The sequence below is a fragment of the Podarcis vaucheri genome (genome assembly GCF_965113315.1).
Source record: "Podarcis vaucheri genome assembly, chromosome: 3".
Taxonomy (NCBI): domain Eukaryota; kingdom Metazoa; phylum Chordata; class Lepidosauria; order Squamata; family Lacertidae; genus Podarcis; species Podarcis vaucheri.
In genome coordinates this window covers 112,501,581-112,517,489 of record NC_138761.1, presented here as the reverse complement: position 1 = coordinate 112,517,489, position 15,909 = coordinate 112,501,581, and the positions used below count along the sequence as shown (strand labels likewise).

Below are 15,909 nucleotides of genomic sequence, written 5' to 3'. Positions count from 1 at the left end.
ATTTTTCCTTTCCCCTCATTGCAATTAATTAAGTGGTTGGATTTTCTTCAATGAGCAATGCTCATTAAGCTTCTATCTTACACAGAAATCTCAGTACATAGAGCACAGAACACATCCAAGGTTACTTGGCTGCAGCACAGAGCCATTTGTATATCTTTGCTTAAGCCTTTAAGACTGGCTTGCGTCATTATTCTACTGTGAGACAGGTGTGGAGAGACATTTCCCCAGGATGCAGCTAATCTTCACATCAATGAAACCAAATCCATGCTGCTTTAATGTTTGCCAGCATTGTCTAAACAAGTCGTCTTCAGTAAACAGATTCAAGATGGGTCAGCATGGTGTAGTGGTCAGAATGTTGCACTAGACTAGGATCAAGGAATAATAATATAATAACAATTTATTATTTATACCCCGCCGATCTGGCTGGGTTTCCTCAGCCACTCTGGGTGGCTTCCAACAGAATATTAAAATACAACAATCTGTTAAACATTAAAAGCTTCCCTAAGCAGTGCTGGCTTCAGATGTCTTCTAAAAGTCTGGTGCAGTAGTTGTTTTTCTCTTTGACATCTGGTGGGAGGGCTTTCCACAGGGCGGGCGCCACTACCGAGAAGGCCCTCTGCCTGGTTCCCTGTAACTTGGCTTCTCGCAGGGAAGGAACCCCCAGAAGGTTGATGTCATCTCAATCTACTAACACCACCACAACCAAAACATGTGGACAAGGATTAAAGAAGACTCCCAATTTAGCACACTGCCATCCATCAATAGGAGGTTTTCTCTTTTCTTCATTAGGCCTTGCTGGTTTCAGTGTTTTAATCTTCAAGCACATGTTTGATGTGTTACTGCTAAACGATCTCTTAGGTTATGGGAAATCCTTCATGCAGAATTATGTTTCAAATGTTCTTGGTTCAGCTTTTGCCATGAAAGATGAGTGCACTAGACAGATGCTCAGCATGAGAAAGCAAAAAATAACAAGAAGGCACCTATTCTATGTATATCCGTCATATCAGAATGCCTGTTATACACTATGCCTATTTGTCAGATTAGAGATTTTATCTGTGGATTTTGTTTGTTTAAAATATTTTATTTCATTTATTTATTTATTTACTTGCTGCATAAACTGCTTTGTGACTTTCTATGGCAAAAAGCAGTCTATTCATATTGGAGACAACAAATAAATAATTATGTGGGAGCTGGTTCCAATGGGTCACTTCTTTCCTGAAATGTGCAGCTTTCCCACACAGTAATGAAAACATACATCACACAAGGATCTGATTAGATGCAGCAGAGTAATTAATTAATGGTTAATTTACCTCCTTTGTTACTGTGGTAACTAATTTTGGTCCAATATATTTTTAGGGAAGGGATCAATGAGCTTGAAAATTCATGTAATTTGGATGGGCTGATGTTCTGCAGCTGGTACACTAAAGCAGTAGATTGAGATGGCAGCTTCAAGTTAGTGTCTGCAGTAGAATGGCAGTGAATCAATTCAGTGATTCAACTCCAACAAATGTCTGGTTGTTTCATTTTTAAAAAATGTAATTCCCTAACACTAAATGCTGATTTTTGGACTTTTAAATCTCTCTCTCTCTATATATATATTAACAATATTTATTGTTTAAATCAACTTTTTTTAAAAAAAGTTATGGTTTTCCTAGTATATTTCATGTGTTGGGGACACTTCTAGTTTCACTGAGATTTTACAGTCAATCTACACATTTCTACTGAGAATCATGGAATATTGAATTCACTGGTGCTTACTCCCAGGTAAAATGTGCACAGGGTTGTGACCTTAACACAACTCCATTTATGGAAAGTTGCATTTAGATGTACTGCATTTTACATTTAACGTCAAGCCTTCCATTGGAAGTGAAATAAATTACTAGAAGCCCAGCTGTACGTCTTTGATATAAATAAGTAACTGTTGGTACGTAAAGTGTTGAAATATTTACTATGATTATAAAGGTATAGAAGCAAAAAAATAAGTAAATGCCATGAGCCTACACAGGGTCTTTAAAAGAGGGTCCATGAGACCTTATAGAATGTGCTCTTCACGTGTGTTGAGAAGGCTGGGGTATAAGAGAGACTGTCAGGCCACACATTGTGAAGCGGTCTAATTAAAACTGACATCCCATGTCAAGTGCTCCACAGAGCAAACCTTTTCATGTTTCTCATCTTAGCATGCACTCCACAGTCTGGATGATCTCCAGGCTTCTGTCAACCACCACCAGAAAATGGCGGTGGTCACATGGAATCAAGCCAAAAGGTAGAAGCCAGTCTACTGCAGGTGGATTGCCTTGCTTGGCCTCTATTATGTAATCCACCACTTATTGCAACCTGTATAGTAGAACTCCCCTTAATTACAACCAGTCAGAAAGACATTTCAAAAGGCAGTGCAAAGTGGTATCACGTGTCTCTGGGAATTTGTTTGAGGAATCATGTTAATTTCATAAAATCCACCTAAGGGTGAGTTTGTCCTGTCAATATGGGTAAACTATTTGAGGAGTTAACGGTAAGGATGCATTCCTTCCCTCTGCGTGTGAGAGACAATGAGGTTGGAAGGAAAGTTTACTTGCTCTGGTTGGTTTCACTTGAGTGAGGTATTATTTTCTCAGGGCCTCCCCTCCATGCCCCACCTCACGCCTTTGCTAGTCGTTCAGTCTTTCCCTGTTTCATAAGTATTCATTTTCTGCATTGCCAGATATTCTAGCAAGCTAGCTATCAAGCCAAGCAGGCTCAACAATAGAGGTTATTGATAACTTGCTCTCCTCTCCTCGGCCACCAAATCCACACCGATCATGGGAGCTGCAGCAATCATTCCTTGTGGCTACAATAAACACGCTTCATTGACGCCTCGACCCCTTTCTAAGGGTATATTTGACTCCGTCGATGTCAGCTGACGACTTCCGAGCCTAGCACGCCAGAAGCAGCGCTTTAATTGTTTTGTAGGGAAAGCGCCGCCACCTCATCCACCACTTTTAAACAGGATCATGGAACGGGGGAGCGCTTTAACTTCGCCTCGCTAGGGTGTGAAATAAATAAAAGAGGCATTGCCTCTGGAAAAGGGATGTCGGGGAGGAGGAAAGGCTGTTGGGCTTCGACAATATAAGGCTGAACTGCCCAATGAATGTAAATGTTGGAGGGGGGGGTGGAATCGGAAACAGCGACACAACGACAGCTCTTTTCTTTACGGTCTTAGGTGAGTACCGCAAGGAAATTATCGAGTTCCCTCCTATATGTCGATTTGCAATCCGCAGCTAGTTTGGACAGCTCCCTCCGACCTTCGGCTGTTCGCTCTCCGACACTGCAACAGCATAGCTGAGGAAAGCGTACCAACGGCGGCACTTCAGCACTAAGTTACTTTGGACAGCTCTCTCGCGACCCTCCTCTACAGTATTCGCTCTCCGACGCTGCAGCAGCATAGCTGAGGAGAGCGTGAAGTACCAGGCACTTCAGCACTAGGTTACTTTGGACAGCTCTCTCGCGACCCTCCTCTACAGTATTCGCTCTCCGACGCTGCAGCAGCATAGCTGAGGAGAGCGTGAAGTACCAGGCACTTCAGCACTAGGTTACTTTGGACAGCTCCCGCCGGCCTTCCACGTACACCCCGCCTCCCGCAGCTCGTATTACTCGAGCTTTGGAAAGTGATCGGAGTGCATTCGCCTCCGCGCAAGCAACACTACAGGAAGCGAAGCGAGCGAAGAGGAAAGACTCTTCCAGGAGCAGCTCCCACCCCGCCCAAAAAAACCCCCCAGCTTCATCTTCGCGGGCTCTGCTTTGGAAGAATGGATCTGAGAAGGCGCGAGACCTCCTCATCCAGCCTAAGACTCCCTGTACTGCTTCTATTTTTATGTGAGTATCAATGCCTGCTTTTCCCATGCGGGTGGCGGACGACCAGCGCTACTTTCCTCTGGCGAGTCTGTCTATTTAGGCTGCGCATCACTAGCATCCTTGCTTTGAGGGCCGTCTGAGAAATGGGAAACAGCCATAAGACAGCCCTGCGTGTCTTGCGGTTGGTTGTGGGGAGATGACTATGATCTCTCCTCGGTCTTACTGGGAAGGATATGTCGATCAGCGGGCTGGGCTTTCGTTGGGAAATGCCGTGCAGTTAAGAAAGACAGGTAGTTTCCTACCCACATAATCAGACAAAAACTGACCGCTGATAAGAAACTCCCGTTTTCAATAAAGCTTTGTGACTGAGAGTGCAATCCTTCTCAGAACAATGCCTGATTGAGTTGAATAGGTCTTGGTCGCTAACAAATGCGTATAGGTTCGCAGCTTAAACCTAAATCCATGCCCCCTCCTGACTGTGATCTCTTATATATAACGCAGTGGCCAGCAGCGGGGCAGAACAAGAAGTGGAGAACCTCTCCGGCCTGTCTTCGAACCCCGAAAAGACTATTTTTGTAGTTCGCGAAAATGGAACGACCTGTCTTATGGCGGAATTCGCGGCGAAGTTCATCGTTCCCTATGACGTGTGGGCCAGCAATTATGTAGATGTAAGGATCTTGCGCGCGAGTTCTCGCTTGCCCCATCTCTCTCCAAACACGCACGCACACCGACTCACCAACTTTGTGCATTTTGTCATCCAATAAAAGAGCCGGAAGGTTTAGCTTTAGTATTTCTGAAATGTTTGTTGATTTGAAATACTGTGTGACTGAGAGGGAGGGAGAAGCAGGAATAATCTAGAATATGAGGATCCCAAGCATGTTTCGCCTTAGTTCTTGCCTGATGTTGCTAAGGTAATGCAGAGCCCCAGCTCCTCACATACAAGAAGAAAATTAAAAAAAAAAAATGAGAAAAGATTGTACTCGGAGAATAAACGCCCCCGCTCTCTCGCTCTCCCACCCCAAGGAATGCTGGCTCCTATCTATTGCTGGAGATTCTTGGGTTTAATGCTTTTATAAGTGCATAAAACTTGCTTTTTCATATGGGAGTGGAAAAGAGATCTGACCATATCTAACTGCCCATCTTGATCCTCCGGGACGGGGAGGCGGGTGGTGGTGGAGAGATTATGGGCAATTATTCTACCTGGCTGTGAACAGAGAAATCCGCTCATTTCTATGACCCTGCACACACCTGTATTCATTCCATCTGTTGTGAGTTGTTGTTATAGCAGCATCGGGAAAAGGGGGATTTCGACTCCTCCATGTTTCCCTTGACAGTCTCTTTGAGAGCCTTTTGCCTCGGATAAAATCCTTAATAAAGGGGTTTTTTTTGGGGGGGAGGTCGTTGGACTTCGGGGTGCGGGGAGGTCGTTGGACTTCTCCGTTGACTGAGCCTGTTGTGCCCTTGTGTCCAGCTGATCACAGAGCAAGCCTACATCCCGCTTTCCCGGGGAGCAGAAGAGCAGGGGAAATGCGGCAGCAACGAAGCCGAACTCCAGATTTTTTGGATAGACAAAGCTTACACCCTGCGACTTTACTTTGTCAAGGTAAATAATGGCGACCGCAGAGTCACCCGCGTAGGAGCCCAGAAACTCAGGAAGAGTCAAGGGAGTGGGGATGAGAGACGGAAGGAAATAAAGGGGAGAGCATGAGAGAGAAGATGAGAGGCAGAGAAAACGGGCGGTCAAAAAACACCAGGATGGCATTGTCTTTTATTTTTCTAGTTCGCACAGTATCCTTACTAAAGGCCCACGAAGCGGTTCTTTCCCCGCAGCTTCGAAGTTCTTTCGTGCCATGACAGATCTGAGAAATCGAGCAGCATTTTTATTTATTGGGAGGGCGCAGGGTTCCCAAAGCTCAACCAAAGTTCTCACCAGGCCGAAACGGGATGCGGAGGCCGAAACGGGATGCGTCCTTAATATCAACCGTTTGTCTTTCCGTCTATCTCTCTCTATCCGCCCCCTTCCCTTCCCTTCCCTTCCCTTCCCTTCCCTTCCCTTCCCCCGGTCTCCTCCATCCCGAAATCGACAGGAGGGTCGCAACACCAGCACAGGGCCCGAGGCCTGGTGGAAAATGAACAAAGTCCAGTTCGTCTATGACAGCTCCGAGCGCACCTACTTCAAGGACGCGGTTAACCGTAAGTCCTGATGTGCTATGAGAGAGAGAGAGAGAGAGAGAGAGAGAGAGAGAGAGAGAGAGAGAGAGAGAGAGAGGCAGGCCTAGGAAAATCTAGAGAACGGGTTTGTTTGGTGGCAGCGGATCAGGAGAGGAAGAAGACGACCTGGAGTTCTCCCTCACCTTCTTTGGAAAAGCGCGGGGGGGGGCTGTCTGGGCTAGGGTTTGAGGATACAACACAGAGCACAACACAGCGAAATGCAGTCTTGATTCCGTGGGCTCTTCAAGTCCGGATTGCATCCCCGGCCTTTGCTTCTTTGTGCCAGCTCGCTCTGCTTTCACACGGAGCGTCGCTTCTCTCCGGTTTTTTTGTCCGCTTTGCCTACCTTAGGCTAGATTCCTCTACACCCCCAAGCCCGCACTGCGGATAAAAACCGCATCCCTTCACCTCAAACCACCCTCCTTCCCTTGGGTGGATTGAGCACATGCCCGGATTCGGGTGGATTTAGGCGCTGGATCCCCGCCTTCTCTCTCCCCCTCCCCGCCTGCCTTGTTTCTCAGCGCTCTCCTGGAAGGTAGGTCCCTTCCCTGTGCGCAAAATCGACTTATTTCAAGAGGCATCTTTCTTCTGCCTTTTGGCCCCTTCGAAACGGCGAACAAGGCCACGCTTTTAAGGAGTGAACGATTCGACAGATTAGAAGCCGATTTCTGTCAGTTCGGAGCCTTTTGAAACGAAGGGGTGGCCCGACACGTTACAAAGAACCGCGGGTGCAATCCGATGCCTATTTACCTGGGAGTAAGTCCTGCTCAACTCAAGGGAGTCTACTGAGTTGGCGTTGCCTAGAATTGCATTGTACGACTGCGATCAAACTGAACTCAGTAAGACTCGCTTTGTAAGGAAACGTTCTTCCCTTCGGGCTGCAAGTCTGGTCTATGTGCACCTTTCAACAGATAGGGCTTGCTACAACGGTTTCTCCGAAGACCAAAGCAATAAATTAATTAAATGTAAATACAGAAAACCCTCCGATAGAGTTGCCTTTCTGGCGTGTTAACAAGAAAGTGCAAAATGGTAAATTAAAAACCAAAAGCTACATGCTACTACTCATCGCAGGAAGAAAAGACCACATCGGTTATTTACAGCAACGTGCCAGAACTAAAACCGGGGGGAAATATTATTAAGAAAATGAAATGTGCTCTTAACTCACAAATTAAAACTGGTCTCCATTGGTACTGGTCTCCATTGGTAAAGGTGATCCGGTGAAAGCTTTAATAGATGGATTTGCTGCCTATATGATTTGTCTCTTGTACCTATAGTTTAGGCTTCGTGTGTAAAGTATTTTTGAGTTTTACAGAATCAGATTTGCAGGTATGGGTGAATTTCATGCTCTTATTGCAAGCACTTCAGAACGTAGAGACTGGGCTCCTAAACCTGTCTTCAAATGTAAATAACAAAACCAACTCCTATTGTTTTTCTTGTTATTGCTTGGACTTTGCGACTGTTCTTTCTAAATGCTCTTTTTTAAAAAAACTGAAGCCACCTCAGTTTTCCCTTCACTGAAATGGTGGTGGTGATTGGTTCATCCTGAATACATCCAAATGCCCTAGAAGATGTGGGCAGCTTTTGGTGTAGTTTGTCTGTTGAAGATGATTCTGTCTCATTTTCTAGCATTACTCTCTCAACCTGATCTTAGATGTTCTCCTGCTGCCTCTATTTGTTGCTGTGTATATCTGCAGTGCAGGATGTTCTGCAAGAGATTGTCTGTGGCTCCCCCTATCCTGGGATCCCCCCTTTTGTCGCATTGAAGCAAACAAAAGTCACATCCACTGTTCATAAATTTCATCGCTTTTGAATATTTCCTGATATTCAGAAATTGAAGCCAAAGTTTTATTTATCTCCTTCCTAAGTATAAATTGTGCTGAAAGTCACATTCATTTTAAAATAAAGTATAGGAGGGAAATCATGATTGATTTTCAAAAGGGTCTGAAAATCTACCATCTGCACTAATAAATTTACTGGGAATTGTCATCACATGCAAACATAGATTAGCTGTGGGTTTTTTTTAAAAAAAATTAATTTTTGAAGGTTTAAAGTGCAATCTTAGATGTTCCTCCTCAGAAGTAAGTCTCATTGACTTCAAAAGAATCATACTCCCAAGTAAATGAGCATAGGATTGTAGCTAAAGGGTTCAATCCAGAGAAAGCAGTTCAGTGGGACATAGGTGCATAAGTTAAGCAGTTATGTGCCATTAATTTCAATACTCATTTTTCTTTATTTTTGGATTTCAGCCCTACTTATTAAGATTTATGGATTTACTTTCATCATATGAGCATCATGCACATTTCACTGTCATTATTCTTACTTAAAATTAAGCACATTTACAAATCTGTATATGTTTCAGGTTTTATTTTGGAATATTATCCCTGATTATTGATTTATGTACAGTTTTGCGCAGAGTGCTGTGCTATGAGAACCAGTGTCGCAAATGGCTAACGTGATAGATATTGGGTGTACAGATCCCATGTTCAAATCCTGCCTCAGCTGCAATGCCTACTGAGTGGCCTTTGGCAAGTCACACACCCTCTCAATCTTATCTCACAGGGCATGTCCGAGGCTAAAATGCTACCCTGGGGAAGATACAAATAGAATAGTCCTCAGGGGACACAGCACGAGTGATGGCACTTTGAGTGATGCTGTGGGGATGCCTTCAGCAATGAGAATAAGAAAGAAAATCGAGTGATATGCTGCATTTGTAGAGATGAACCTAGTAAGAGAAAGATGTCGCCAACACATCTCTTCTGGCAAAGCTGCATATCTGCTTAATAGTTGGTATTCTTTAGCATAATAATCATAGTTGCTGCCATAGCAAAAGCACATTAGTCTTCCAAGTGCAAAGGACCCCAATAGCGTATATGGACACACACACACTTTATGATGATTTATAAATATTCTGACAAGGGGGGTTCTTTCTCCATAATTCCCCAAGTGTTGGCAATTCTGCACATGGATATTTCTTCATTCTTAACCTCCACCCCCCTCCCAATTCATCATCATTGACAATAACAAGGCCTGTACCATAAATGTCCTGGGAAAGGGTTCTTGCCTTTTCCACAAATCTAGAAAGTCGTAGGAATTTTGGGTCTCACCAGAGTGTAAAGAATACATGAAACCAATGCACTGTGAAGTGGATGAGAGAACCCTGCCTCTGTCCTCAACCAGCTCTGGGAAAGCAAGATTTTCTGGCTATTAAGCTGGCCTGACTGAATTGTTTGGGTGGAATCCAGATTTGAAGACGGCAACTAAGGATGCAGTCCATGCCCCATCAGAAAGCTGACCAAGGGACCACTGGAAGTTACTTAAGTCCACACACCATTCTTGTTCAGTTGGAAGGGGAAGTTATAGCCTCTGCCTGCTCCTCCTCATTAAGGGCATCCTGTTAAAGGGATCCAGGGTGTGGATTCTGTCCGATGCCCAGACGTGGGCTAGGGCCATGCCACGACCCCAGCAGGGACCTCTCGGGGTGCCCCTATTTGATGTACCGTATTTTTCGCCCTATAGGACGCACTTTTTCCCCTCCAAAAATGAAGGGGAAATGTGTGTGTGTGTGTCCTTTGGGGTGAATGCAGGCTTTCGCTGAAGCCTGGAGAGCGAGAGGGGTCGGTGCGCACCGACCCCTCTCGCTCTCCAGGCTTCAGGAGAGCCCCAGCGCTGGCCCCACAAGGTCAGGGGACAGAGGGAGGCGGAACGCCGCCATCCTGCTGTCTCCCGAAGTGGTTTGGAGGTTGATGGCGGGGAGACCCCGCCGCCAGCCCCTCAAGCTCCGGGGACAGCGGGGAGGCGCAGTGCATCTTCCCGCTGTCCCCGGACCTGATCTCAAGGCGGGCGGCGCGGCGGGGAGAAGAGCGCTTCTTCCCACTGCCTGCCCCGCAAGCTCCGGGGACAGCTGGGAGGCGCAGCGCATCTCCCCGCTGTCCCCGGACCTGATCTGAAGGTGGGCGACGGAGAGAAGAGCGCTTCTCCCCGCTGCCTGCCCCGCAAGCTCCGGGGACAGCTGGGAGGCGCAGCGCGTCTTCCCGCTGTCCCCGGACCTTATCTCAAGGCGGGCAGTGGGGAGAAGAGCGCTTCTCCCCACTGCCTGCCCCGCAAGCTCCGGGGACAGCTGGGAGGCGCAGTGCATCTTCCCGCTGTCCCCGGACCTGATCTCAAGGCGGGCGGCGCGGCGGGGAGAAGAGCGCTTCTCCCCACTGCCTGCCCCGCAAGCTCCGGGGACAGCTGGGAGGCGCAGCGTGTCTCCCCGCTGTCCCCGGACCTGATCTCAAGGCGGGGAGAAGAGCGCTTTTCCCCGCTGCTGGCCCCACAAGCGCCTGGGGGGAAAATAATTTTTTCCCGTTTATTTCCCCCCCAAAAAAACTTGATGCGTCCTATGGGCCGGTGCGTTCTATGGGGCGAAAAATACAGTAAGTCATAGGAGTCCCCCTGTTGGTGGTTTACCCTTAGATGGACTCCCTGAAGACAGGCAGGAGTCGAAATATAGCCTGGCACCACCCAATGCCTAAGCCAAACCGCTCACATCTGTAACCAACAAAGTTGTAGCCTATTTGATCCCATAAACTGAAATGCTCCTGTCCATGTGTTTATTAATCACTAGGGAACTGTGGGTCATAGGGTCTTGGCACATGAGTGCTGCTCTGTCAGCAGACAGGGATGACACTAGCATCACTGAGATGGTCCTCTAGCAGTGTTCCACCAGCGGAATGGGGGAAAATGGGTCATAGTGGTAACAGGCTTAAGTCTGGTCAGTGAAAGCAGGGGAGTTATTGCCTCTTCAAATAGGCAATACTGAGGATCCCAAGCCTTAGGAGTGGTTCTCATCCATTGACATTTCTCTCTTTTTGGCAGCTGGGAAACACACATCTACCACACGCCATCTTTCTGCTTTAGTCACCCCAGCTGGGAAGTCTTACGAATGCCAAGCTCAGCAGACAATCACCTTGACCTCCAGCGACCATCAAAAATCTGTAGTTCTCTTGCTGTCGGAGGTCCGCCTTCAGCCCTTTGACATCAGCTCTGATTTCACCTTCAGTGAAGGTAAGGGTCTTGCGGGTGCTGGGAGATGTTTGCGTACCATTTGGAAAGATGAAGTGGCAGCACTTGGCCAGCAAAGCAGGCAGCTTCCATGGAAAGCTGGGATGGACAAGGGACACAACACATCTTCTTTATTATTATTTTGAAAGAATAAGTTATCCTGTCCAGAATCTCAGACAAAGGCTAAGAATAGCATTCAGCTAGGAACAAGCAGATTTCCCCCATCCCATTATTATCTTATAATGGATGCTTTTTCCATCAAGGACCATTGACTCACAAATAAAATCATTTGTGGGCACAAACAAGTGTTCACTAAGTGTATTAATTTATAACTTAATTGTATTACAGGTTCTTAATTTCTAAAAATAAATGGCATAAATAAATACAAATGCTATAATGGCTGGGAATGGCTAAGTTGCCTGGTCCTGAAGATGCATTAGGTTGAGGACAATAATTGTTCCTGGAGAAGGAGGCAGGTGAAGACATGCTCCTACTTCTTCAATTGAGTAGATCTTATTTACTTCTAACTTTTTTTGTTGGAGCAATAGTGCCAATCACTGGGCTGTATGGAAGCAAGATTCAACGGTGAAGAATTCTGAAACTGCTGGGGGGGCAGCTGAATAAGCAGGGGGTTGGCACCTGGACTTTGTGTTGGAGGTGTTGTCCCCAAAACCCATTGCAAGGGCTTAGACTGCCCTACATTCTACAACCTGCTTTTCTATTTAACGTGGATAATTTTTAACATGATTCCCCCGCCCTTAGTTTTCCATTCATAGCTGAAAGTGCTTTGTGGCTGTGTCCGAGGAATCTATATTGCTCACTTCTCATAACCAATCACTATTTTGGCAAAATGCCACAGCCAAAAGGGCAATGTCCAAATCCTTTGCTTCACCTTCTTCAGTCCTGCTCTAAATTTTCTGAGCAGTAAACAATTTCCAATGTCTTTAGCCAACTGCCTTTCTTATAGAATAGATATTGTAGATACAGTGGTACCTCTGGATGCGAATGGGATCCATTCCGGAGCCCCGTTCGCATCCTGAAGCGAACGCAACCTGCATCTGCAAGTGTGTGGGTCATGATTCACAGCATCTGCGCATGCATGTGACATCATTTTGAGCGTTTATGCATGCATGAGCGGTGAAACCCGGAAGTAATGCGTTCCGTTACTTCCGGGTCGCCACGGAGTGCAACCCAAAAACGCTCAACCCAAAGCTACTTTAACCCGAGGTATGACTGTACTCCTTTTGTCATAAACTACTCATGGCAGAAAAAAGTGGAAGGTTTCAGGTTTACAAAATGTTCTGGATTTCTGTATGATTATATATATGAAGGTGGAAATTTGTTAATTGTTGGCATGAGTGTCAAAGTCTTATATGCACAGGTAGAAACAAAACATAAGAAGGACCCTGTTGCATTACATCAAGGGTCCTGTTAGTCCAGCATCCACTGTCCAATAGCAACCAACCAATGGCTTCTGGGAATCCCAGGTGTAGGAAATCAAGGCAAGAACCCTTCCTTATTTTGAACCTAGCAATGGGTATTCAGAGGTACTCAGACTCTCAACACAGATATTCATTTTATCTATCATGGCAAATAGCCATTGCCAGACCTATCTATCTAATCTGAACATTTAGTTTTATCATGCATATTTCTTCCTTTAAAAAACCAACAAGATTATGTATACTGTGTTTTGATAAGTTATAGGTCGACTTGTTTTTAATGAATATCTTATATTGTTTTATGTCAACTGCTTAAAGGTCTTGATAATTAGATGGTATATAAATCCTGTTAATTTTTAAAAGTCCACCCTCCTTTTAAAGCTGTCTGGGCCAGTCACCATTACTATATCTCCTGGTAGTGAACTCCACAAATTAATTAAGTGTTGCAAAAATAAGTTATTTCTACTTTCTGCTCTGAAACTACTGCCCATCAGTTTAACTCAGTGACCCCAAGGGCTAATGCGAACACTGAAGACTAGGGTTAAGGACTCTTGTGCACCACTTAGGATTCTATGCACAACTGACCTTGGCAGCCTGTTTTTCCTTAATGATAAAATTACAAACTATATTAATTTCAAAGGGAAGGCACTCCAGGATGAGTGGGAGAAGCATTCTTGCATTACTTTGTTATTTTCAGGGCTGCCCGTTAAATGATTTCCTTCCTATTGTTTCCAATGGAAGGGAAAATGCTTACAGCAGTTCCAGGACTGGCATATGTTTCCCCCTGTTTCAGTGACATGTTGGGGAACTGGAAGGCCATGCATCTTTTCGATCAGTTCCTTCCCCCAGCGTCAGGGAATCCCGCCACGGTAGGCTGCCAGGAATAGTTAGACAAGGAAAGCTCATACCAACGTCTTTTATTCAATATTCACAGAGAGAGGCTTGGAAATGTAGCCTCTTGGAGTAATGGCGTTTTTCTGTGTAAATTTCACCCTCCTTCTCTCCTCAATCGTCAGCGGCAGCACTCACCTTATGGTGGCCTCTTAGGGCCATTTGCCTCCGAGTCCTTTGCTCTCCTACTTTCAATGTTTGCCGGGTTCTGGGAGAAGGAGGGTCTGGAATGCTTTCTAGTTATCATGTGTCAGCCAGCTGCTCTGGCTCTGCTTCCCCCGCCTCTTCTCTCATTATTTCCCAACTTTGCCCCTCATCTACCTCTGAGCCGTGACCATCTGCAAACCACTACTGTAAATCTATACTGTCTTCCTCTTCTCTGGAAGGTTCAGGAAGAGGGGGAAGCGGTCTCCACCAGTCACCTGATGATGTCCAGTCCCTGACACCCAGTCTGCTCTGATATTCCCTCATGCAGCCTTCTTCCCCTGCATGTGAACTTCCTGGAGCCATCATGGCCATTGCAGGAAACAGGATGCTTGACTAGATGGACCAATGTTCTGATCCAGAAGGATTATACCTACTGTCCAATTTCTCACTTAACCATAGAGCTCACAGGTTGACTCTGGGCCATATTTTTGAATTCAGTATGGCTTATGCCACAGGGCTGTTGTGGGAATATTGTATGTGTTGCCTTGAACTCTTTGTATGGAAAAGAGTCCATTTTGTTGCATATAAGCTCAAGTTTACTGGTACAGAAAATAACTCTCTCTCTGTCTCGCTGCCCCTCCCTGTTTTCTGTTCATTTATATTGCAGAACATAAGTGCCCAGTAGACCAAAGAGAACAGTTAGAAGAAACCCTTCCTCTCATTCTGGGCTTGATCTTGGGACTTGTTATTGTGATCACTCTCGGCGTTTACCATCTCCACCTCAAAATGACTGCTACTCAAGTCCAAATCCCACGAGACAGATCTGAGTACAAACATATGGGATAGTAGCTGGCACACTCACCAGTCAGCTGAAGCAAAAGCACTTTTTTCTCCTGTAGGCCAGGGGCTCCCATGTGATGAAATAAAACTTAACTACTTTATAATGACCAAAAGGGGGAGGGCAGGAAAGGGTGGGGGCGGGGGCCAGTGGGAGCAGCCATTTCTCAAAAGTCAGTACTTCAGAGCACAATGCACCATTTTCTTCTTGGAAGGACCATTGATGTAAAATGGCAGCTTCCTTCCCATTCATGTTCTGAGGGAAGAAATTAGGATGGAGGTGTATGTTTTGCTCTGAGTACTGCTTGATCTGCTGCTACTGCTGCTGCTAGGATGGGTTGGATCCGATGATCTGGGAATGGAGATCCATAATTTTAATTGAAGGAATGAGGAAAGACATATTTTCCCCCCTTTTATCCTACAGCCCTTTATGCTTCTTGAAAAGAATGGATGGGAGGCTGAAGGAGAACAGAAAATGCTGAAGATCATCTCCAATCCTTCCATGAATGAAAACCTCCTCTGGGTCACAGTCTTTTCCTTTGAATGGAAGGACTTCTTCCATCCATGGAAAAGCTTCTTTGGATCCAACCCATCACCCTATATTCCCAAAGCTCCAACTTTTCCTATGGGAGCAAAGGGATGGTTAAGGAGCCAGGGATCTAGAATAGCATCCTATGGAGACATTCCCCAAGGAATGATGCCATTTTGAAAAAGAAACAAAAATACCAGCCAAATCCTGCTCACCTTATGTTAAGCCGCCACAGCTTCACTTCAAGTTCATCTCAACCAAGAATCTATTTCAATCAGGGAGGGTGGGTGGGGGAAGAGAAAAGAACCCATGATCTTAGCTTGAGGAAAAATTGTTTTTTGCTTAATGGGAATGCTTTAGCACCAGAACAACTTTATAGTTGTTGCTGCTCAAAACATAAGAGCGTCATGCTATTGTAAGCCAAGTGAGAAATGCTTCTGGGCTGAGCACCTTGCATGTACTGTGATTGAAAAAAAAAAAATGCCTACCACTCCATGATGACTTCATTTAAGACAACAACCACAAAACGTTCATATGACTATGCAGATATCTTCAGGTGTTATAAATATATATGTGTAAATATATATATGGGGGAAAAACCCCTCCCAATAAATCCTGAATTATGTTGATTAATGCAGAGTATTTTTGAAACACAGGCAAATATATAAATATGTAAAATAATATTTTATTGGCATTCTTATTCATTTGGAAGTGACCTCTGCTTCTGTACAAATAATGAGATGCAAATAAAATGTCAGGCGGATTTGGTAAATGAGCACCTCGTATCAGTGCTTCCCTTACAAAGGCCTTCGGCAGGTGGAGTAAGGGTGTTTCCTTGAGAGAAGCTGGTCCCAGTCCAGGCCATCACACTTCGCAGGGGTGGCGAAATAATGCCAACGATGGGGAAATTCTGCATCTTCTGCATAAGTCACTTCCATCAAGTTTAGGTGGCTCAGATGAACACCACACACATTTGAAGATCTC

General features: G+C 45.4%; 1 protein-coding gene across 1 annotated transcript; it reads left to right on the top strand.

Annotated features, from left to right (window-relative positions):
* The first annotated feature begins 2,887 nt into the window (after positions 1-2,887).
* LAMP5 (lysosomal associated membrane protein family member 5) lies at positions 2,888-15,558 on the top strand. Its single transcript, XM_082217157.1, has 6 exons — positions 2,888-3,849; positions 4,330-4,496; positions 5,300-5,431; positions 5,916-6,021; positions 10,897-11,085; positions 14,227-15,558. The coding sequence occupies exons 1-6, from the start codon at positions 3,783-3,785 to the stop codon at positions 14,403-14,405; spliced, it is 840 nt and encodes a 279-aa protein (XP_082073283.1). The 5' UTR covers positions 2,888-3,782; the 3' UTR covers positions 14,406-15,558.
* The last annotated feature ends 351 nt before the right edge of the window (positions 15,559-15,909 follow it).

What these genes read in the sequence shown, in the direction of transcription:
- LAMP5 (XM_082217157.1), top strand. Translation starts at nt 3,783, where the DNA reads ATGGATCTGAGAAGGCGCGAGACCTCCTCATCCAGCCTAAGACTCCCT. An exon ending in GGGCCAGCAATTATGTAGAT is followed by an intron (nt 4,497 to 5,299) that starts GTAAGGATCTTG and finishes CCTTGTGTCCAG; the next exon opens with CTGATCACAGAGCAAGCCTA. An exon ending in TGCGACTTTACTTTGTCAAG is followed by an intron (nt 5,432 to 5,915) that starts GTAAATAATGGC and finishes CGAAATCGACAG; the next exon opens with GAGGGTCGCAACACCAGCAC.